The following is a 25,346-nucleotide window of genomic DNA, read 5'->3' on the forward strand; positions in this document are numbered from 1 at the left end:
ACGAGTATAATACTAAATTCTTAAACTAATAAACTTAATGGACTCAATGCTTAATGCTTAACCAGTAAATTGAAATAAAATAAACACAAAAACAAATCACAAGAATGAAATATGGCCCTTACATTTCCAGCCCTTAATTGACAGGCAGGGAGACACACATTTTTTATTTTTTTTTATTTTTTTTTACAATAGGGCCACAAAATTAACTTTCTTAACATTTTAAACATTTTGTTTATGGTTTAACTTAAGGTATTCATATTGCTGCGTACCAAATGAAAGAAACATGACTACTTTATAAGGTAATTAACAGTCCATTTCACATATGAGGCACAGCTTATCGATGGGTCTTTCCAGTGTACTGGTTTTAGTTTTGACCAGCACACGTCTCACAAGTCCTTTTTTTTATCAGGGAACACTTTCGTGATCCGTCCGACGACCCATGAATTTCTTGGAGAAGACAATAATTAGGACTACGTCTCCAATCGAGAGGTTTTTTTTTCACTTGAGACCATTTTTGGTGCTCCTGAAACGTCCAGGAGGCAAGTTTTGCTGTTTTTTCATCAGCAGCAGGTGGTTGGGTGTCAGGGGCTCCAGGTCTGTGGGGTCAGCCGTAGCAGTGGTAAGGGGACCGTCGTTCAATATTGCTTCCACCTCACACAGGAATGTATGCAAGCTCTCATCGTTTAGTGTTTTTTATTCTTTTAGTATGGACCTCAAGGTCTTTCTGACTGATCTTATCTGCCTTTTCCATATTCCACCGAAATGAGACCCAGCAGGAGGATTAAATATCCATTGCATCCCCTTTTGCATTAGGACGCCTTAAATTTTTGACTGATTCCACTGTTGGATAGCTGTACGCAATTCACCTGGCCTCTTCTGCACATAAAGTGTCGAATAGCATTTAAGCAGGAGTCTGTATCTAATGACTGCGCAACTTCAATGTGCACGGCTCTTGTTGTCAGACAAGTAAACAATACACCATATCTTTTAACATTACTTCTACCTTGTTTGACCTCGAAGGGTACAAAATAGTCTACCCCTACGTTAGTAAACGGTGGGTGATCTGATGTTATTCTATCACGTGGCAGTTCTGACATTTTATGTTCACTAGTTGTAGGTGCATGTTATTCACAAGTTCTGACGCATGTCTTTAGTTACACAGTGTCACTGACGACATCAGACGTTTCGTTGATTTCTTTGTCTATTGTTTATTTTCAACATCAAAAACAACGGTTGTTACAGTTTCTTGCATAAATCCACTGTAGTCACGACAAGTCGCTTGCTGTGTTCTGTAGCTTCGATAGATTACAGTTACAACGACTTATTTTACTGTATTCCTTTTAGCTTACTGTCTCACGGTCAAAAGCTTGTGTGCTCCACACCTTTCTGTATCCTTCCGTGTCTTAACAACAACTACAACTAACGTGCGTGATAGACATGGAACTGCATAACTGTGGGATGATATCACAGAACAACCCATGAAATGATGTCACAATACAAATTATATGTATGATACTTAATGCTTAATGCTTAACTAATAAACTGAAATAAGATAAACATAACAACAAATCACAAGAATGAAATATGGCCCTTACACTAGTCTTTGCTCTGATCTTTCTACATGTCACACAACTGGATAGAAACCTTCTTACAAGGGAATTTGCAGTCGGAATCCAGTATTTCTGCTGCAATTTTGAAGGCATATAATTCCTTCCACAATGTCCGACCTGTTCGTGAATGTCTCTTAAGATTAAAGTTGTGATGTGTTAGTCTTTGGGTATAATGACTGGGTGTTTTACATGCTCAGGCATTGCAGACCTACCAAGACGTCCTCCGACTCTTAGCACTCTATCCTGCAGTACTGGGTCTAGTTTGGAGAGACAACTGTTTCTTTTTTTACGGATGCATTACCCTTTTGTAACACAGAAATTTAGTTTTTAACTTTTTGGTTTTGAACGAACTTAATGACTTCGTTTTCTGCCATTGTTAAGTCCTTAATTGTTAGAGACTTATGGTTTTCTGTTATTGAGTTATTTGCCTGTCCCTTAATCCTTTTTGTTCTCTGTTTAAGCATGTCCTTAACGCAAAGAATCCAGGCAACGGATCTTTTCAACTTGTACCAGTCAGAGTGATAGTTAATCAATTTACTCACGGCATCTGTGCTCTCTGTAGTCTTCACGAGATTCACTGAGGCTGAATGTTTAATCTCAATGTCATCTTCTTTCATTGACAGGTAAGGAATGTTCTCAGGCCATTTACTCTCTGGTTCTTTGAGAAAGGAGGGACCATGGATCCAATTGTTGTTTTTCATGAATTTTTCACAGGAAACTCCCCTGGATGCGGCGTCAGCTGGGTTTTTTGGAGTGTTGACATACCTCCACTGCTGCGGCCTGGTTGACTCTCGTATAATGGCAATGCTGTTAGCGACGAAGGTTTTAAAACAAAGTTTTTCATTGTCAATGTATCTCAAGACAGCTGTACTGTCGGTCCAAAACATGGAGTCTAGCAATTCTATTTCCAGTTGACCTTTTAACATTTTGTCGTTGTTCACAGCAACCACTGCCGCTGTCAATTCTATTCAGGGGATAGTGGTTTGTTTTAGGGGTGCTACGCGAGAATTCCCCATCATAAATGCACAATGTGTGAGTCAATTAGCATTTACTAACTTAATAATGAGACAACTTCATATCCCATCTCACTTGCGTCTGAAAAGTGGTGAAGTTGTGCTGTAGTTGTAACTCTAAAGTCAACTGGTTTTACGCATCTTGCTACACTAAACTCAGACAATTGATGCAACTCTTGTAACCAGGCCTTCCATTTTTTTATAAATTGTTCAGGAATGTCATCGTCCCACACGAGTCTTTCTTTACACAACTACTGCATTAAGATCTTAGCTGGCAGTATGACTGGTGGGAGGAAGCCTAAGGGGTCATAAATTGAGCTAGTGACTGACAAGATTCCTCTTCTAGTCACAGGCCGCTCTTTTATGCTAATCCTAAACTTGAGCGTGTCTGAATATATGCAACACCCCTAGAGCTCTCTCGACAGGGAGTGCGTCTTTACTCAAATCTAAGTCCCTCATGTCTTTGATTTTTTCACTCTCAGGAATGGAAGTTAGTAATGTACGACTATTGCCCACTTGGTGAGGTGAAACCCTCCACTTGCACAAAGTTGGTGAGATTGTTATATAATGCAACTGCTTGATTATGACTAGAAACAGACTTCAATCAGTCGTCTACATAGAAGTTTTTAAGTACTGTGTTGACTGCCTCAGCAGATGCATTACTGCGGTTTTCTTCTGCTGTTTTCCTAAGGGCGAAGTTAGCTACACTTGGAGATGATTTTGCACCAAACAAATGAACGACCATTTTATACTCGACCAAGTCCTGGTTCACATCTCCATTCGGCCACCATAGGAAACGCAACAAATCTATGTCCTTTTCCGGAACTCCAACCTGATAGTACATGGCTTCTACATCTGCCATCATGGCTACTTCCTCTTGTCTAAAGCGTGTAAGCACTCCAATGAGTGACTTTGTCAGGTCGGGTCCCTGTAGGAGATCGCTATTTAATGATATTCCCTGGTAGCTATCAGCGCAGTCAAAGACTACCCTTAGCTTTTTCTTTTGAGGATAATATACACCATGGTGAGGTATATACCACACTTGCCCATCTTTTGTCGACTTAGGTGAGGTGTAGAGACCTTGACTGCATGACCGTTTTCAAACATGTCATTCATGAAGTTTGAATACTCTTCATGAAAAGAGCGGTTATTCTTAAACTACCGTTTGAGGTTCAGTGTGCGCTGCATGGCTGCGCTTCGGTTATTGGGCATTTGAATAGCTGCTTTTTTAAATGGGAGGCCGATGTAGAAGTGATTATCGGTAAACTGCAGAGAGTTAGTTACAGAGTCTAAAAAACTGATAGTTCTCTTGTGACAACTCAGCTTTGTCATCACAATTCCGTTCAGGAAAGTCATGGTTGTACTGTTGTATCAGCATTTGTTCTACACTTTCGATGGAAACTCTGTTGACTGCAACGTTCACTTGCTCATTGTCACATGTGCCTTCCTCAATCGACTCTCGAAGAGGTCTATTTATGGTCCATGCAAGAGGGGTCCTTACTGCATATGGCCCATTGTGCCTGCTGTTAATTACTTGCCATGGTTCTAGGAGCCTGTGCTCTTTGTTACCTATGAAAAGTTTGACTCTAGCATTAATCTGAGGCAATTTAACTTTGCTGAGGTATGACCACTTATCAATGTCGTGCTGTTACGGAATGTTTTCCACTGAGACTGGGATACTCTTTTGTGTGAACACCTTGGGGAGATGTGTTTTCTTCCAGACCACTAACCTCTAAGTCAGTAAGCACGTAACTTTCTACTTGTTTCCTCGCGTTCATGGTGCTTAACCCTTAGGAGTCTGACTTGCCGCCGGCTGGTAACCGTGAAAAGAGTTTAAAATGCTCCGTCATGATTAATCATACACATTAGTGTAGTACATCATTTGAATCTGTAATGGGTCTACTTTTTTTCATGTATACTCACAATATCCACAAAACAATGTGCTTTTGTAAAATAAAGAAAATAAACAGGTTGCGCTTTCAGCCGTCTCAGTCTCCGCGAAAATCTTTTTGAAACACGTCACTAAAATGAACTGAAACTCCGCGAATACTGCACATACAGACATGAGAAATATATCTATAGATATATCAATATTCTCAGTTTATGTAATCCGTATGAAACCAAAGAGAGGCACAGAATTTCTGTCGCACTTTATTATTTGCCAATGACCTGAGGCAGGACACGCCCACATGTCAATCACACTGAAAACAGTCTCAGGGTCATCTACATACGAGGCCACGCCCCCCAGGCAACGGCACGAAAACACACACAGACAGTCTTAAAAACACTCGGATTCAGTGATTTTTATGCCCGGCTGGAAGATGGCACGTGCTACACAGCCGAGGAAGCTCTTCAGATGATTTGGGCAGTGAGGAGAAGTTTACATTTACCTCAGGAGAACTGTGTGACTCCGACGACGGGAGCATTTTGTCCAGTGGATGTTTGAGATGCACTACATGGTCTATGGGCCATCAACAGATATTTGTCTAGTCTATTGTCCATCAACAGACACAAAGGGGCACAAAATGTATACACTTCATACCTATTAAGCGTCCATACCTATTAATTGCACATCCATTTACTCTGAACAGTATAGGCTAACTTTTTTATTTATTTATTTGTTTTTAGGAATGTGTCTGCATCACCCTTGCCTTCACCAGCACCTCACATCAGGACACGCAAGCGCCGTTCAGTTTTGAGCGCAATTGAGAATCATACTGAGTAAGTGCACATATATGTGTATATATCTATATGATGATAATGTACGTTTGTTTATTTTGTGTTATCAGCATGCTTATGGGTTTTTTGTTTGTTTGTTTTGTTTTAAATAGTGAAAATGATCAGCCACCTGTCCCCAAAAAAAGCAAAGGCAACCAAGATGCAGGCAACGTCATGGAAAACGCAGACTGATGATGACACAGTTTCACGGGCTCTGTGATTCCTGCCTGAACGGGAACCTGGACCACAATTGCCATCTGCTGAATATCACATTCTCAGGAAGGACTGCCCTCAGAATGCATATAATTCACTCCCAAAAAACTCTGCCAGAGTATCCGTCAGGTGAATTCGGGATGGACCTCTTGTATTTGTGAAGTGAATGGACACACGAGAAGTATCTGTTTGTTCTACCATCCATTCTGCTTATACAGAAGACACAGTGAAAAGGAGGGTGAAATTACAAGGTACATGGACTACAAAGACATTTCCATGTCCTGCACCTGTGACTGCATACAACCAGCACATGTGTGGCGTTGATCTCTCTGATCAGCTGTTACAGTACTACACTGCACAGCACAAAACAATAAAGTGATACAGAGAGATTTTTCTACACTTTTTGGACATTGCTGCCACCAATGCTTTCATTGTGCATAAAGAACTATATGGTAACCTGTTCCATAAAGAGTTGGAACAACTCATCAAAGAGCTTTGTGATGTCTTTCAGGAAGTAGCACCAAAATGGACAAGTAGTGACCATGTACCAGTTCCAGGAGCTGAATCGACCTTGGATACCAGAGATGTTGCCACTGCTGGTCGCAGGTTATGTGCTCATTGCAAAGCAGTGTGTGGCAAGTGGCAAAAAACACCTTGGAAATGCCAGGCATAAAATGTTCCCTGTGTCTTCAGTTGAACCAGGAACTGCTTTCAAGAGTGGCACAGGAATGTGTGACTATAAAATCATACACCCATTTTATCTTGCACTGTTCCTGTTTGCACAATTTGCCTTTAAATGTCTGGGTTTTCAGTTTTTATTTTGCATTGTTCCTGTTGGAGTTTAATCCTGCATGTATGTTTTTGCACAGTTTATATTCTACACTGTTTTTGGTTTGCACCATTTTACCATGAATGTTGTTTGCACTTTTTGCACTTTCTATTTATTTTAACCTGTTTCTGGAATTTTTGCAAGTGAATCTTAAGTTATTCTAAATAAACCACAAACAAAGAAATATGTTTCTGTCTTTTAATTATTTTCTTGTAACACTTTCCTCTGTGTAACACTTTCCACACACCTGACTGAAAGGGGTAATTATACAGCTCATTATGCAGGTCTTTGTCTTCTCTGGTGTGAATTACAGCATTATTTATGATCATTCACGCCTCCCCGCATACGGCCTTTCTAAACAAAAAGTGTCTTAGAAAATTTAAATGAATGTAGTGTTTTCTGTAAATGAGTAAGGGAGGTGATTGTCACATCATTTTAAAGTAAAACCTCTACATTATAAGATCCAGGTCACAAAAGTCTTGTGCACAAATGTCATGAATGTGTTTTGTGGTCTTATTTCAGTGAGTTTTTATGTTTTCAAAAATCACGCATATAATTTATTTTTCTCTAATATACAAACTTGTACATACATGCTGCTCATATATTATTGTTGCCCAGTTTGTGCTGAATACAATGATATCAGACTTTAGACATTTATATGTTTATAAGTAACTGAAAAATACACAAATGTCAGGACACGTCAAAATCTCTTCAGAGCTCCAAAACACCCTCAGACTCCTAAGGGCTAACATGATGTCAGTTTTTACCTTGTACGTTTAATCGCCTTGCCAATGACTCTGTGCAAAAGGTAGCAGAACTACCTGGGTCCATAAAGGCGTACACTTCTACTGTCTTATTACCTTTCTTGGACTTTATTTTAATAGGTACAATAGAGAGAATACAATCATCACCAGCCCCAGTGCACGCACTTGTTTCATGACTCACTGTAACAGGCAGTGTTTTAACTGGTTCAGCTTCGTCAGCTTTTATGATCACTTGAGCTGTGTCTTGTGCTGCAATGTGATTTTCTTTGTGCAGTCTTTGCTTAAGTGTCCTTTTACTAAACATCCAAAGCAGAATCCATTCTTTTTCAAAAAAGTCCAATTTGTCCTTATATGTCTTATTGTTAAACTGGTAGCATTTATCTAGGGTATGATCTTTCACACAGAATGCACAAGGTTTAATGAAGGCACTGATAACTGATGCACCACTACTGTTTACTGTAATCAAGTCTTTATGATTTTTACCAACCTGTTTTACGCCGGTTGCAAAGCTGCTACCTCTTTTTCCTTCCATTTTTTGCTGGAGGAGGTTTGTTGCAGTGTTTTTTTATCACTAGTTGAAACGTTCAGGTCGCCGAAAAGTGGGTTGGACATTATCGTTTATTTATTATGAGCATTATCTAGCTCATCCATGTAATCGATGCTTGACATAGTATTGTAACAGTTTACCAGGAACAGGGAGAAAGTGGTCCTCTGACTTAATTTCCGGCCAGTTGAGTGCCTTTTGCATCAGCATTGTAGCGATTATTTGTCTACTTCCAAACTTATCATGTAACAGTCTCATGGCTTCTGCATAACCGCGATGTTCTGGCATGAGCTTGCAGCTTTTCACAAGGTCCCGAACAAAGAAACGTTGCGCGGAGGAAGATTGCCTTAGACTCTTCGCAAACATTTCTGTAATATCTGCCTGAAGTGGCATCCTACCCTGAGACTCTACTGTATCAGTTTCGTAAAGTGAGTGTCTGTTACCTTGGGTAGGCCGTTCCATTAAGGTGCTTAACATTATGGGCTTGGCACTTACGGGCATGCTTAAGTGGGTTGCTCGGAGGTTTGATGGCAGTTCGAGGTATTCCATTGCCTTACTGTGGTTGTGGTGTTCATTTTATTTCGGTTCGGGGGCACATGCACCACTCGTTTCGATGACTACACTCCATCTCGCAGGATGTTGTTTTTTTTTTTACAGTCCTGGTACGATTTTATTTCAGCATCGGCCATTGCAAGCACCGTTTCCATTTCCAGCCTTGCCTTTTGTGCCTTTAATTGCGCTTGTTTAGCCTTTAGTTGTGCTTTCAATTGCTCTTCCTCAGCCTTTAATTGTGCTATCATTTGCTCTTCCTCAGCGTTTAATTGTGCTTCCTTCAGTTCTAGCGCCTGCCGATCTCCTAAGATTGCTGCTTTAGCCAGCAAAGATGCTCTGTTAGCTTCTGCCTTTTTTAGTCGAGCTGAGTCTGTTTGAGTCTGTTCACTGCCGTGCACCATTGTAGTCTGATCATATGTGTTTTCGTAGGATTGAGCGGTGTCTGCAGGGACGGGTACAGCGCGGGGGTTTAACGGAACGGTCTTCACGGTCGAGGTCAAGGCTAAGTGAGACTCAGTACGCGGGGTTTTCAGCCCCTTCAGAGCTGTTCGTGCTTAATGTTGTCGAACCCTACCCGCCTGCAGACCCACAGTTTTCCGTAATTTTTGTTTTCTTTTTCTTTTGGTGTTTTAAGTTGTGTATACTCGAAAAAGAAAGAAGGAATAAAAACCTATAATTATTTAATCCTGCATCTGCGTTCGCTTCCTTCACCCACAGACATGACAACCTCCTTTATTCCTGTAGGATAAACGTCTTTAGTAGAATGTGAAATAACATCTCGGCCAACATGTCCTGTAACCTTGTACGGAAAAACGTCTTTTCAGGTCTATTAGAATGACTATATCCTGCTTTTCTCATGTAGGTATACATTTATACAGAATGTTACAGACACAAGACAAGTGAATGTATTTAGTTTATCGAATAACGTGTTTACGGTATACAGTACATTCATTTATCATTTAAAGAATAAACAAATGTGATTATTACAGTATATTATTTAGGGTCCAAGCACTATAAGGTGCAGGACTCTCTCGTTTTCCTAAGGATTTTTTTCCCACCATTTTGTGGGACTTTTTGTGGGTCTTAACATGCACGAAAACTCTTGAAAATTGACAGACAGGTTGGAATCTGCTGCCATTAGGATGCCTGAGAGTCTGGTGGCCCCCAGGGGACCCCACACGAGTTTTTTCTGCATAGCTCATATACACTTTTACATAGGCACATGAAACTCAGTACACATTTAGATCTCATTGAGCCAAACAACTTTCACACTGCATGTCCAGGATGTAAAATTTTGAAGGGATTTTTGATCTTAAACGGGTCAGACATGATGTGTGGCCTATTCAATTTAATTCAATTTTATTTATATAGCGCTTTTATCAATTGTCATTGTCTCAAAGCAGCTTTACAAAAATGAAAGAAATAAAAAAAAGATGTGTTTAAAAAATAATTAAATGAATGAATGATGAATGAAATGTCTCTGATGAGCAAGCCAAGGGTGACAGCGACAGTGGCAAGGAAAAACTCCCTGAGATGGTAATAGGAAGAAAACTTGAGAGGAACCAGACTCAACATGGAACCCATCCTCATTTGGGTGATAACAGATAGAAATTATATAACATCATGTGTGTTATGCAGGTAAAAGTTCAATATTAAATTAACATGAAGTCCAGTTCAGCACAGGGAGTCAGTAGGTGCAGAGGGCAGATGGGGTCTGGATCACTGGGAGCACAGGAGCAGGATGTGTAGCTCCAACCCTAATAAGGCAGAATTCAGCTGGAGCTGGTCCTTCACTGGATGCCTCAGGATCCTCACAGGGTTGGCCTTTGTCTACTGAAGCTGGTACAATCTCCAGATGCCTCGGGATGGGTAGAAAAGTACAGAACAGATGGAGAGAATTAGCGTAGTTGCTATTCAGGATAGGTGTACTGGAGTATGAGGTTATGGGATGAGTTACGCGTATGCCAGATTAAAGGGATGCATCTTGAGTCTACTCTACACCCTACACACATACACATCACAAATGTTGACACTCAAACACACATCTCTCTCTCACACACACTCATACACACATACATGCACAGACACACTCATATCACACACATACACTCTCACATCTCTCTCTTTGACACAGACGCACACACTCATGTATCACAAATGTTAACACCCACACACACAAACATCTCTCACTCTCACACATGTACACACACACACCAGCTTTTTGGAAGTCTTAACATAAAATTTCTTCTATTTTACACACACACACACACACACACACACACACACACACACACACACACATACACACACACACAGTTGTCATGACAAATATTTAGGGTCTAAACTGACATCCCTATATAGTGTGCGACGTGTGAAGTGTTTTGTGCTCGGGCGGCGATGGCACACGGTGCTTGGGCCCATCATCGCTGCTTGCAACTATATTTATTAAAAAAAAATTATGCGATTTCATGTGCTGTCTGTGTGTGTGAGAGAGAGAAAGAGAGAGAACTTATATTATGATTTGTTCAGGGTTAATAAAGCCTTACTACTACTAATAAAAATGATTTCAGGTAAACCCATGTTGCTTTTTTTAAACATTTCTCACTTGCCCACAAGGCAATAGCACAACAATGGCAATGCTCTGACAAACCTCTGCTAAAGTTTTAATGGATTTTTTGCACCCACATTTGAACCTGTGTTAAACACACCGCATACTCTAGAATATCAAAGCAAATGCTCAGCATACATTAATCTGTAATATCAGAAAAGAAAATTCAGCTAACAATTGTGTACATGTGAGTTTCACTGTTTTTTCATCAATCAAATCAATAAACCTAAACCAGCAAAGGCAATATAGCAATGTCCTGACACACCTCTGAACCTGACCGTGATTAAGTGATTAAAGAAAATCAGCTAATCAGCTGTGTTTACGTCAGCATACAAATAAGGAAAAATAAAATTCTGCTCAGTTAAGTGACAATATTAAGCCCCTTCCTCTCACATTGACATACAGGCAGGAGAAAATACTTTCAGCTGAATAACACTATTCTACACAATCTATGTTTGACAACTTTTGTGTGTGTGTGTGTGTGTTTGTGTGTGTTTGTGTGTGTGTGTGTGTGTGTACTTCAATCCAATCAAATGTTTGAGAGGGAAACAACAAATTGAAGGTTTCTGAGATTTTTCTTTTTTCCTTTTTTTATAAGGATTAACAGGTACTCACGCTTATGGATGGAAATGTAGCGGAGTAAAGAGTACAATATTTACCTCTCAAGTGTACTTAAGTAAAGTCATGAGTACTCCCCAAAAATGATACTCGAGTAAAGATCCCTCAAAATTGTACTTAAGTACTGTACTCAAGTAAATGTACTCCATTACTGTCCGGCTCTGCTAAAGTCACGAGTCCTTGGAGAACAGCTGTCTGCATCAGCCGAAGACAGGACTGTCACAGTCACCACACGCATCCCAGACAGACCACCCAGGGCGTCCATGTGACGAGATCTTTAATCAGAAGAGGGACACCAGGACGAGTCAGACAGGTCCAGAGCACAGAGGGGGTCTGGATCACTCCACATGCTACTCCTAAGGTTTTGGTTTTCTTGACCTAATTGAACCACCCTGATGCCTTACTTCTGGTTGAAGTTCTCATCATCTAAACGTCTCTTACAGTTGGTAAGGATGGCCTCATGAGGACACACGAAATTTGATGGAACCACATGGAAACCATAAACATGTCTGTGATGTTGGAAAACCTCAGAACTACAAATGATACAAACAGCCTTAACTCAAATTACTTAACAGATGATAACTGCAACACAACAGTTTTAAATTAAAACTCTAATGAATTCAGAAATGACTGACTGGATGCTGATATTCAGAAGTTTCTCAAGATTCTTTCTCAAGACTCTCAAGATTTCTTCTTCATATAGTATCAGGGAGTAATACATGTCAAAATAGAGTGATTACAGAACTACTAGTAAAAGCAGCCCAAAGTTACAGTAAGAAACACCAATCAGTAATAACATTAAAACAACAACAATAAAATATTATTGAGGAATTAATGTTTTTTAGAAATGTTTTTTTGCAATTTGCTGAATGAACTGCTCTTCTATACATATTTAAGTACATCACTGTCTGAAAAGGGAAAAGATAAATAAATCACAGGTATTCTGCAGGTACACACTGATGGCATTGTATTTTTAAGTCTATTGTAAACACCAGATTATACAAGATGACACAGAATAACGGGAATTTTTGAAATCCGTATTGGTAGCCATTAGCAGGTGGTAGCACTGCGGGTTAGTGACATTTAGCAAGTAAACACTCCGCCATTTAAGTAATCATGGATCAGTGGAACGGGCAATAAAATTTATTTCTTTTAGCACTTCTAGTTTTATTGGATTGTAAAAAAGTTCCAGTTTTTTTGGGTCACCTTGTATATCAAATCATATATAAAAAAACATTTTAACCCTCTCATAGTGATTAGCTTTAGTTAAATCTATCAAAATATCAGTATTTCTTCCAGTTTATGAAAATTTGTATTTTAATTTGTAAACAATCAGCATCGTTGGAAAAATAATGAAGACAAGAACTCCAACTCTAGAAACAGAGAGCCAGAACAGCACACGCATCTGATCAGTAGAGCTGTAACCTGTATGGAAAATATGTTTGTAACATCAAAAGCTATAACACTTAAAGAAAATTTACTTCTTTTTTTTAACTCTTGCTATTTCCATCACCTGTAGCAGGAGGTGTGATGTCATGTGTTCCAGGTGTAGGACAGGGTTTCATCTCTTTACCTTTACAAATTTAAAATCATTAATTAACAAAATTCATTTACATTTCTGTTCTAAAAATTGCAGTGATTGACAGTAAAAAAGTAAATGTAAATCTGTTACTGTACTTAAGTAATGTTTAAGTATCTCTACTTCACTTAAGTAATTCCATTTTGGTGGACTTTTAACTTTAACTCGATTTCAAAGTAAAATATCAAACTTTCTATTTCACCTGTCGTTCCTTCTTATATATATATATATATATATATATATATATATATATATATATAGTGTAACCTTTGATCACGAGCAAAATTCGGTCTGGAAGTGGGCTTGTATTCCAAAACACTCGTTAACCAGATTATCCCCATAAAAAATAATAAAAACTCAAATTATTCGTTCTACAGCCCAAAAAAAAGAAATACATAAAAATAATTAACACAAAATATAAAGTACGAATAAAACAAAGTAACCTGCATTTTACCTTTAAAAAAGTAAAAATAAATCCCGACAAAGTGTTTCCATTTATGCATGCTGGCGCTGTGTATGTGTTCGTGTGTGTGTGTAATCTGCATGCACATACACACATTAACAGAGAGACTGTTTTATCGGAAAAATTTGCAAAGAACATCGCTAGTCACACTTGCAACGGAATTACTGCTGTAAAGTAAAAAATAAACAAAAAAACTAATTAACCTGCACTTTACCTTTGAAAAGAATCGCGACAGAGCAGACTTTCTGTGTAAGGCAAGAGAGAGAGAGTGTGTGTGTGTGTGTGTGTGTGTGTGTTGGTGTGAGTAAATGTGCTCGGTGTCAAATTACGCGCGCACACACACACGACAGGCTGATACAGAGAAAAAATGGATCTTTGCCCTCTAATGAGACTTGTTTCTGGCTTTATACGCGTGCACACACGTGTTATGATAAACAATACACGCACGCTGTACACACAAGCTTATAAACACAAAATAAAATAAAACACAGTGTTATACTAAACAGTACATGCGTGCACGGATGTTGATTATACCAGTAAGAGACGAGCACTAAGACGCAGCAGGAGGGACAATTACCCACAATTCCGCAGTGCAAGAGAGAGAAAAAACGTTGGCTTAGTTGTGATCACGTGACGCTCGTGATACATGATACTCGGTACTCGTAAACCAAGACAATGCTAATTTTTCAAGTCAAACACTCGCAATCCGAGGTTCCACTATATATATATTTCATTTTGTGCGCGTGGCAAGCTGTGAAAATGCCCTTTAATACCTGTAGGGGGCAGTCGTGTTTCAGTATAAAGTATTGTGTGTCTACTGAAGCCGAAAAATGTTATGTCTCTTAGGCGCCCATTGACGGCAAGCGACAGAGCTCATAAACGTGTCAAGCTCAAACTGATATGTATTTATTCTTCATTTTCATTCAGAATTATTATTATTAGTAGTAGTAGTTCTCCAAATTTATTATTATTATTATTATTGTAACGCACCCGCGCGTGTGCAAAAGGACTACAAAGATGTATGACGTTAGCCTATATTTATGCGCTTTAAACGCAGACAGGTACTGGTGGCTCAGTGGTAGGTGATTCGCCCGCCATGCGGGGGAACCAGGTTCGATTCCCAGCCAGTGCTCAAAATTCCGGTGCTATTCGCTAAAATACCATGATATAGCCATTACATTGTCAAGTTATGCTTCAGTACTAAATTCATGTTTGCAATTGAGAATTTTTTTTTCTTAAGCTATGAAACACATTAGCACTCACCTCACAGTTGCTGTAATTTAATGATTATCATAAGCAAAAAGTGTAAAACAAAGGATTCACATTTATTACATTTTCACCCAGAGCGGGATTCGAACCAGGGTCTGGACGATTTTATAGGATATACGGATATTATACGGATATTATTTAAGCAACGCCACACCACGTGGAAAGCAACAAAAATGCTTCAATTTCATTGGCTGTCACTAAGTGTCAGCTATTCACGACTGGCCCTCGCGGAACGCAGAATCCCCGGGCTTCGACTGCGCTTTCTCCATTCGTTATTACAGGGGCGGACTGGGACCAAAAAGTGTCCCTGGACTTCCTGGCCCACAGCAGCCCACACCATAATACATTGGCTCATTAATGTAGAGATACATTTTTAACACCAGTTACTAGTATAAAAATATAACACAATACAGAAATCAATGCTATTTATACATGTTATTTGAAGTATCACTGAACATATATTGGGCCAAAGAAACGAAAAAAAAAAAGAACATCAAGACAAACAACATATAAATCTATAAAGACAATATTTTAAAAGGAATGGCAATAAAACTAAACAGGTAAGCTGAAATAAAATCAGTAGCAGCAGTAGCTCAGAAACATTGCTGAGAAACATTATTTCAATTAATATTGACCACCATCATAATAACTAGCACAAGTTAGTGCTGCTACTAATTTTATTTTGTTTGATTGCCATTCTTTTTACTTGGCTCTGGTAGATCAGGGGAGACGTGTTGGTCATCATCAGCATGTATTATGATGTGGGATGTGGTGCGCTGCTGGATCCAGCCTCACTGTCCCTGACCTGTTATAGGCAGAATCTGTTCATTTGAAGCATTTCACAGCATTTACCTCTAAAACTTTTTCTTATTTTCGCGTAACCTTTTCTTCTTCCTCCTTTTCATTCATGGAAATTATTATTAATTTGCTCAGGGGGGGGAGTCTCGCCCGCGGAGCAATTCAGTGTAGAACCGCCACTGCCTATTTTCCACCACATCACGTACTTCCCTGATCTCCATCTCCGCGCTTTGCTTTTATAATGTGGAGCAAGCCCGAGATCATATTAACGAAGAATTCATCATTCAAAGTTATTCATATCAGTGTATAGTAAGTGTGATTTGAAAAGTGCTATAACTCCACCTGCCTCAGTTTCAGCCCAGTGGAACAATCTGACTACATGTGAAGTGCCATGAAAAAGTATTTGCCCCTTCCTATTTTTTTTCTTTGCATATTTGTCACACTTGTATAGGTGGAATTTCACCTAAACACTTTAGGTGAGAACGTATACGTTAATATGTATAGGTGAGAACAGCTGATTCACACTTGGGGAGAGTGAATAATTTGCATTTGAATGTTGTCTGGCATTGTAAGCACACGCAGTGACACTAAAAGAACAATAGGATTAATAGGAATAGGAGGCACTAAAGAGGAGGATTTTAATTTAGACTATAAAAAAATTAACCTGCGTCTATTTTTAGACGTGCCAGCTGCCACTTTTTAGTCTTATAATGCCCACATGACATGCTGGTACAGAGCTGGACATAGCTCATCCATGCCAATGATCCAGGGTTTGCACCCTGCGCTATAAAATACGAGTACGACGGCCATCCGCGGACAGCAGCTCCTGCCTCCGTCCGCTCGCGCTTGCTCTTCTTTGAAGTCCCTGGGGCGCGTTCCAATTGCCCCGTTTGCATGCCGCGTAGTAAAATCCACTGTAAACCAACAAACCCCAAGTATTTTATAGCGCGGATTGGAAGCCCGTGATCTTTAGCAAGGAGAGCTCTTCTTCACTATTCGTGCCTAATTAATTTCAACACCATGTAAACCGAGACATTGCCATGTCTTTTACTGTTTTGTCCCTGTTAAAACATTACAAAAAATATATAAGAAACTTATTAAGAATTTTAAAGCACGAATTTGGGCATCTCATTTCATCATTATGAAAAAAATATGAAGCACATATACACACATTTATCATGAAAGATCTGTTGTAATGCAAAATAAAATTCATGTTTGCTTCAGCATTGGGAACAATATTGTTTTAGACTAAGTAATTATACACAATTCTTCGTTGTACAGTACTTGGTCCGGCGTTTAAATAAAGTCCTTCCATGCGCCATCTGGCGGATATTCAGTGAAGCACAACACATTTATTTAAAATCCCGAATGTTGCTTACGGCAAGTCGCGGCGCGCTGCGCGCTAAATTGAGGCATCCCGCGGGAAAACACGCGCAGTCTTAATGGCCACATCTGTATTGGTATCATCAACATCCGTGCACGTATGTACTGTTTACTATAACACTGTAACCACATGTGTGTGTGTAAAACATATTTTATTTTGTGTCTGTATGCGTGTGTGTACAGCGTGCGTGTAAAGCAAAAGAAAGTCTCATTAGAGAGGTTAAAGATCCATTTTCTCTCTCTGTATGTCAGTCTGCGCTTTGTCATTGGACCCAAGGCCCTTCACACACACACACACACACACACAACTCCTCTAGCCTTCACGCACAACTCCTCCTCCCCTCCTTCTCTCGCTTTTACACACACACACACACACACACACACCCTTTCTCTCTGCTCTACTCAGAAACGCTGCTCTGTCGAGATTCTTTTCAAAGCTACAGTAAAGTGCAGGTTCATTTTTTTTTGGTTTGTTTTTTTACTTTACAGCAGTAAATCCATTAGTGTCTCGCTCGTGTGTCATTAGCAATGTTCCTTATTATTTTTTCGAATAAAACAGTCATTAATTTGTGTGTGTGTGTGTGTGAAACTCAAATGTGAGAGGAGGAAGAGTTACTGTGTAAGACGGGAAGAAGGGAGGGGTCTAATTCCTCTCATCTCACTTTACATTAACCCCCCCTCCCAATATATATATATATATATATATATATATATATATATATTGTAGCGTTTTTTCGCCTGAAAGAACCTGGAGATATGAGTGAGCTTGGTTGCTGCCCAATGAAAATGGCTGGGAGTATTTTATTTAGCACAGTCCAACAGCATTAGCAACATTCACTCTTGGTGGTTAAAGAACCACCAATACATCCATAGCAAACATGTCGCACACACCTCACACACAACATGGCCGAAGCCACTAACCCAAACACCTTTCCCCAACAGGGTAAACACACAGCAACCCCTCCCGCAAGGCATGATGGTTGCCAGCCGAAACTCCACCTATGCCACACTGCCCCCACCCGAGCTGTGACTGTCCCTGGTCACCATGACGAACTCAGTCTCTAAGGCGTGACGATGGTCGGCGCTGTAACCGCTGGAGTCCTTTTGCGGGGGAGGGAGAAGCGCAACCATTGCCTTGAGGCGGTCCGGCCTCCACAGAGTTCGATATTTCACTGGTGTGCAGCTGATCCACACACACACAACATGGCCGTCTCAACAGAATGGATCAGCGCATGACGGTCTTGATGGAGCAATTACCGTACAGAGGCCCACCCAGTGAGACATAAGCTTAGGCGAGAGCCCCCTTTTCCTTCTGGGCGAATACACCCAAACCTGCTCTCCAACAGCAAAATCTCGCCCCCTGGCTGTGGGTGTCATAAACATGGCGCTGCTTAACACCAACTCGTGAACACGGAACAGTTTGTCCTTTAAAGAACAAAAATAATCCAACCTGGGCTTCGTAGGTAAATCCAATTGGGGAGGTGGTCCGAACACAAGGTCCACGGGAGTGCACAGCTCGCGGCCGAACATTAAAGCAGCTGGCATCAGCTGTGAGGACTCCTGCACTGCTGTGCGATATGCCCAGAGCACGAGAGGCAAATGTTCGTCCCAATCCTTCTGCCGATCGCTGGTAAGCATGGCGAGTTGTGTGGTGAGCGTCCAATTGAACCGTTCCACGAGGCCGTCACTTTGCAGATGAAGGGGTGTGGTGTGGGTCTTTTTCACCCCGAGGCACTTGCACACCGCCGCAAACACATCCGCCTCGAAGTTGCGCCCCTGATCCCTGTGTAACTGCTCCCGGGCGCCGAATCGGCTGAACACCACATCCACCAGCACTCAAGTCGTAGTGGAAGCACTCTGGTTAGGCACAGCAAAAGCCTCCGGCCATTTTGTGAAATAATCCATGGCCAACAGAACATAACGGTTCCCACGATCGGAAATGGGAAACGGGCCAAGAATGTCCACGCCCATACGCTCCATAGGTGCTCCCACCCGAAAGTCCTGCAGCGATGCTCGCAAGCGCTGGGTTGGGCCCTTCTTTGCTATGCAGAAGTCACATCTGTTAACAAAGAGTTCGCTATCAGTATGACAGCCCGACCAGTAGAAGCGAGTGCGCAAACGCTGCAGAGTTTTAGTTACTTTAAAGTGGCCCGAACCTGCATGCCCATGAACCATCCCCAGCACACATGCCCCCAAAGTCCACGGTACCAGCAGCTGAAATCATTCGCCAGCGCTGCACGACCGTTCCCAGTGGCGGTAGAGTAAACCTTCCCGCAACATTAGGCGGGTAAACTGCGAGTGGACAGCTTTACCTCTAGCCCCAGATAAGCGACCGCGATATAATCCGGTCTCAGGCCCGCTTTAACTTAACCTAGTACCTGCTGCAGAGCCGGATCCTTTTCCTGCTCGGCAATTAGCTGATCACGGTCCAGCTGTGGCACAGGCAAATCAGTTGCAGGTAATGGTCTAGATGACGCAGTAACTCAGCTGCACGCCGGCTCGAACGGCTGATTACCGACTAGGGGGTCCGGAGGACTGCGCAGGGAGAATGTTTTGAGTTGAGGGTTTCGCAGGGAATTTTTGACGCCGCAACCACCCACGTGCTCTTTAACCCGCTCGCAGTACCGACAACGTGCTTTGCTGCACGGCCGGCGGGATAAAGCATCGGTGTTAGCATGTAATTTTCCCCCTCGGTGTTGAACGGTGAAATTGTAGTCCTGTAACCGCTCAAGGCAGCAGGCTAACTGCCCCTCGGGCTCTTTAAAACTTAGCAGCCAAACCAGCGAAGCGTGATCGGTCCGCAGCAAGAAGGATTGCCCGTATAAATATGCCCGGAAATGTTTAAGAGCCGCAACGACTGCTAGCAGCTCGCGCGACGCACTAATTCCTCTCAGGTCCAGACAACGCGCCGCTGAAGTAGGCGATAGCACGCTCTTTGCCCTTGGGAAACCTGAGACAACCTAAGCGAAAGCACGCACGTGCACACTGTCCCAGCGAAATGGCGGTTTCTTTTTCGTGAGCCCATGCAGCAGGCTTGCGATTGTGTCAAAGTCTTTCACGACCCGGCGATAGTAAGAGGCTAACCTGAGGAAGGTGCGGGGCTGCAACACATTTATCGGTTTGGGCCAAATCATTACCATAGCAATTTTGGCTGGATCGGTAGCAATCCCTTTAGCATTAATTACGTGACCAAGAAAAATGGTCTCTTGCCGCAACAGCTGGCACTTTTAAGGGTTAAGCCGCAAATTCACCTGACAGATAGCCAGAAAAACGTCCCTTAGATTAGCTGGCGCGCCCTCAAACTCTTTTCCGTGCACCAATAGATTATCCAAGTAGACCACACAATGGCTGCGAGGAATGTCGGCCAGCACTTTCTCCATAAGCCATTCAAAAGTAGCTGGAGCGTTACATAGGCCGAACGGCATGCGCCGAAATTGCCATAGCCCTTGCCCAATCGAAAACGCAGTTTTAGGTCGTGCTTCCAGGGCGAGCTCTACTTGCCAGTACCTGCTACGCAGATCCAACGAGCTAAACCAAGCCGAGCCAATTCACGGCAACGAATAAGAGTCTTTTCGCATTACCTCTTTTAACAGCCGGGAATCAACACTAAACCGCCAAGAATCGTTCTTTTTACGCATGAGCACAACCGGTGAAGACCATGGTCCGGACGCTGGCTCAATGACGCCTGAGTCGGCCATCTCACGCAGCTTCTGTTCGGCGATAGCTCGTTTAGCTAATGGAAGGCGTCTCGGATGTAGCCGAACAGGAGCTGCGTTTCCCATATCGATCGTGTGCTGCACGAAATTGGTATGAGTGCACTCGCGCTCATCTACCGCGAAAATATCCGCAAATTCGTGTAGAAAGGACTTCAAAGTGTTGGTCTGTGTCTGACTCAACCCCGCACTGCTACGCTGCATAAGCTCGCCCAGTATACTCGCTCAGTCTGCTACGGGATGTTTACATGGCGCGACCACCGGAAATTCCGCCCCCCCCCCGGGTGTGCGCTACCAACACCTGGCTAACGCGAAGTTTCCACGCAGAGTTCCGTCAGTGAGGTTCAGCACCACACCCCACCTCTCCAACACGTCCAACCCCAAGATACAATCATCCTTAATGTCTCCCACAAAGAATTCATGAGAATGAGTAATTTCATCTACTTGTATTCGCACTGTGCGACAGGCCCGTATCTTCAGATAGCTCCCAGACACGGTGCGAATGTTGAAACCTGGGTCAGGCAGTGTGCAACCGCGCTCGCTTTGTCCCAATAATCCTCAGCGCAACAGTGAAACCGTGGAGCCGGTGTCTACGAGCGCCCGTAGTGAGACGCCGTCCAGGCCACAGTTCACATAGACCCCCACGTGACTTCCTACACGTCCCGAACGAAAGTTAAATCCACCAGTTGGGGAAACAAATATGGCTGTGGGAGACGGCTTCCCCTCGGCGCCCCCCGGAACTAGTTTAACAGCTGCTGTCCTCAGGGCTCAGTCCTCAGGCCTGAGAACGATGCAGCGGTAGTCCTGCGGTCCCTGGCCTCGGCGACGTCGCGAAACCTCGGAGGCTTGTTCGATGCCTAGCTGCGACGGGTAGCCCTATCCCCCCGCCGCTCGGCCTCACGCAGCGCCTCAGAAAGGGAGGCTGGTGCCGCTAACCGGATGTGCTTGCGGAGCTGCGGCGGTCGGAGTCCCCGGAGAAGCGCGAGACAAGCTAGATCTTCCTGCTTGTCGCGCTCGAATTCCGGGTAGCCCAGGCGCGCAAGATATCTTAAATCCATGGCGAGCGCCCCAGTGGCTCAGAAGCGCACCGCTCGCGGACTGCCAGCTCCTCGTATGCTGCCTCCTTACAGTCACCCACGCCGAACCGGAAGTGGAGCGACTCTCGTAGCTTTGCCCAGTCCCTCCGCTCATCGGCCCTGAGGTCATCCAGCGCCCAGAGCGCGTCGCCCTCCAGTGAGAGTGCTACCCGGACGATTGTTTCCGCCGGGTACCAGCCCGCGAAGTCAGCGGCTAGCTCTACTTGGGCGAGGAATGCGTAGGGTTCGACGGCGCCGCTGTAGGAAGAAAGGCGCAGCTGCAGGTTGCTTCGCCGGCTGACGGCGCACGGAGCTGTAGTTTGCTCCGGCGCTTGCACAGCGTCAACGCAGGGCTCTGCCCCGAGATCCAGTGCCGGAATCTTCATCTCGCCGCTGCGCTCTGGTCGACCGCTTTGCTTGCGCTGCTTACGTCAGGAAGGGTTTTTCTCCTCCTAAGCTGCTCTGCTACCCGCCAGCCTACTTGGATCTTCTGTAGGTCCTCTATAGTGCGCTCTAACTCTGTATTCTCCATCCCATTTCTGACACCAATGTAGCGTTTTTCCGCCTGAAAAAACCTGGAGATACGAGTGAGCTTGGTTGCTGCCCAATGCAAATGGCTGGGAGTATTTTATTCAGCACAAGCACATTCAACATGTCACACACACCTCACACACACACACAACATGGCCAAAGCCACTAACCCAAACACCTTTCCCCAACAGAGTGAACACACAGCAATCCCACCGCATGGCATAATGGTCGCCAGCCGAAACCCCGCCTACGCCACAACTATATATATATATATATATATATATATATATATATATATATATATATATATATATATATATATATATATATATAAAAAACTGCGTTTAACTCAAACAGGCTGTTCATCAGCTGGTCAAAAGTTTAATAATCTAGTCCGAAAAATACCTACAACAGAACTAAAAGTGTCAAAAAAGACTTGATGTCTTTGTTCTTTAAGCCCTTCTCTTGCAGATGCCGTCTTCTGGTTTTTTGGTTGCAGTCAGCATCAGTTAGGGCTTTAATTTGGGTCGAGGTTCGGCCTGGGTCATCACGGACAGCCCCTTGGATCCTCCTGCTCAGTGCAGGTGACACTTTTTTTGGGTCAACCATTTGATTGTTTTTGTCCCATAACTCAGGATCTTTTAAGAAAATTAAAGGAACGTCTTACTGCGCCCAGCCTGTGCATCAGTGGTGTGTTGCGAGAGCCCTTGCTTGTGCAGCTCAGCAATCCTGCCACGTTCAAAAACAGAAAGTCTTTTTGCTTTTTTCATCAGGAGATCATGACAGTGTGACTGTCTGAAGGACAAGGACATTAAAGACATCATTTTGTACAGATTTTAACTTTTAAAGTCTATGGTCTTAAACATTTGATCAGCTGATGAACAGCGAGTTTGAGTTTAAATTATGCAGTTTTCAATTAACTGCCTACTTTCTATTTTTGTCTCTTGCTTTTGTTTCTTCTTATAATATAATATTTTTCCTGGTCTTAAGATTTTGTTCAGGAGTGTATACAGTGGTGTGAAAAACTATTTGCCCCCTTCCTGATTTCTTATTCTTTTGCATGTTTGTCACACTTAAATGTTTCTGTAGAGTACTACATTATATATTTCAGCTTCTAACATTCTTTTTTTAACACAATTTAATATTTCTCCCTACAGGTTCCAGTTATACTGATCGGATTTATGTGCTGTTCTGGTTTTCCGTTTTTAGAGTTGGAGTTCTTTTCTTTATTATTTTAACAATAACACTGATTGGCTTTAAGTTAAATGTAAATTAGACTGTTAAATAAAATTTGAAAATATTGCTGATTTATGGATAAGAAATGTTTAAAATTGAAATAGAGCTATTGCTTATATCAACTGTATACTGGAATGATTTGTGTCAAACTGTAATGTCATGTATTTAAGGGACATGAGATCTAACGATGTCAGAGCGTGCCCCAGTAAAAAAATATAAAAATAATAATAAAATAAAAAAACCCTACTGCAGTGTGGGACCACTAATTACCATAATATACAGTATATTAGGGGAAATAAATTCTTAAGCAATTGTATTTCAGTAAATAAAATCTAAAGTGAGTCTTCAAAGCAGTAGTCCTCTTTATTTCTGGGATTTTATTTTTGATCTTTTTCCACATCGAATTATGTACATGTTTGAGAGTCCAGGAAGGTGTATGAGACATATCACACACAACTAATTAATAATGAAGTCTCAGAGTGTGATAAAATGAGTCCATGTAAAATGAATACAATAAATATCTATATAAATAATAATATTTCTACCTACAGTTTTTGAGAAAAAGTGCTGAGCAACTCTCATTTCTGTATATTTTGCTAGGAAAGTGAGACACTAAATAAAGTGATTTACTGCAACATCTTTAAACACAAGTAAATACAATATACTGTATAACAGAGAGTTTATATCATTCTAACAAGCTTTAAAGTCAATATTTGGTATGTTATTACAAAGCACTTTTTGGACGTTGCTAGGGCTGCACACTTCTTGCTAAAATGTCAATCACAATTTTTCTTTGTGGGAAATGAGATCATAATTCATAAATGTTTTTTATTGCAAAAATTCTGTCTTGCCAGGACTTGCAACTCGCTTGTATTTAAAAAAAAAAAGTTTTTTGAAACCTTTAAAGTGAATAAACAATTAAACATGAATATAACTTTGATAATAAATAATAATACATTGAAATAACTTATAAAAGGCACCTGTACTTTTTTGGACTATATTTAGCTAACTACAGCACTTCATCATCACATGCATTAGTTTATATTATTATTATTTTTATGGGCATAAGGTTAATGTCACATATTAAATACATAGTTTAGTTTACAGTGTAGAATTTATTGTTGTCGAAGGTTTTATTATTCAATCTTAGCATAACTCATGCATACGTCTCTTTAGATTTCACACTGTTTTCAAAGTCTCAGCTAGAATCAACACATCAGGTTAAATTAACTAATACAGTAAGTTATATCTCAATTAGTACTGTCTGGGTCTGACTGAAAAGTAGTATTTATTTATGTTTTAGACTGTGCATGTGTGTGTGAGACATTAACCGTATGCTGAGCGAGCACTGCTTTTTGACACTGTGGAAAGAAAGTGGAAATACAGTTTAAGCACAACGCAAGTTTGAGTTTGATAGCACAAGTGAGCATTTGAATAAGCAAATCATAAAATCAATGTTTTTACTGCACTGGCGATGTGTTTGGAAAGAAGATATGAAGAAACAAGAGGTGGGTCAAGACTTTCCACAGTACTGTGTGTTAAAATACTTAAGTATTGATATATTATTATAGTTATTAATTTCCTGACTCTAATTGGGGAAACATGAAGGCAATGGTCTGGCGTTAGTTTCCTCTAAACCCTGGTCCAGTTTGCTATGTGTGTGAAAGCTCTCTGTGCCTCATTGCATGCTCATAAACATGATCAAACTTGTTCAACTTGTCATCTTACTTTTTGTTCCCAGTTTAGTGATGATGAAAACTGTCATACTGTTTTAAAATTGGAGCTTTAGTTAGCTTCCAGGTTTTCCAGCACAATGTCATTGCAGCAGT

General features: G+C 41.6%; 1 protein-coding gene across 1 annotated transcript in view; it reads left to right on the plus strand.

Annotated features, from left to right (window-relative positions):
- LOC128514853 (uncharacterized) overlaps window positions 1-23,867 on the plus strand; it is a 143,982-nt gene extending 120,115 nt beyond the window's left edge. Inside the window, exon 4 of the mRNA XM_053488748.1 lies at window positions 23,439-23,867. Coding sequence (XP_053344723.1) covers window positions 23,439-23,557 — 119 coding nt within the window. The 3' untranslated portion in view covers window positions 23,558-23,867. The remainder of the gene's footprint in view (window positions 1-23,438) is intronic.
- Window positions 23,868-25,346: the final 1,479 nt, after the last annotated feature.

The sequence above is a fragment of the Clarias gariepinus genome, chromosome 27 (genome assembly GCF_024256425.1).
Source record: "Clarias gariepinus isolate MV-2021 ecotype Netherlands chromosome 27, CGAR_prim_01v2, whole genome shotgun sequence".
Taxonomy (NCBI): Eukaryota; Metazoa; Chordata; class Actinopteri; order Siluriformes; family Clariidae; genus Clarias; species Clarias gariepinus.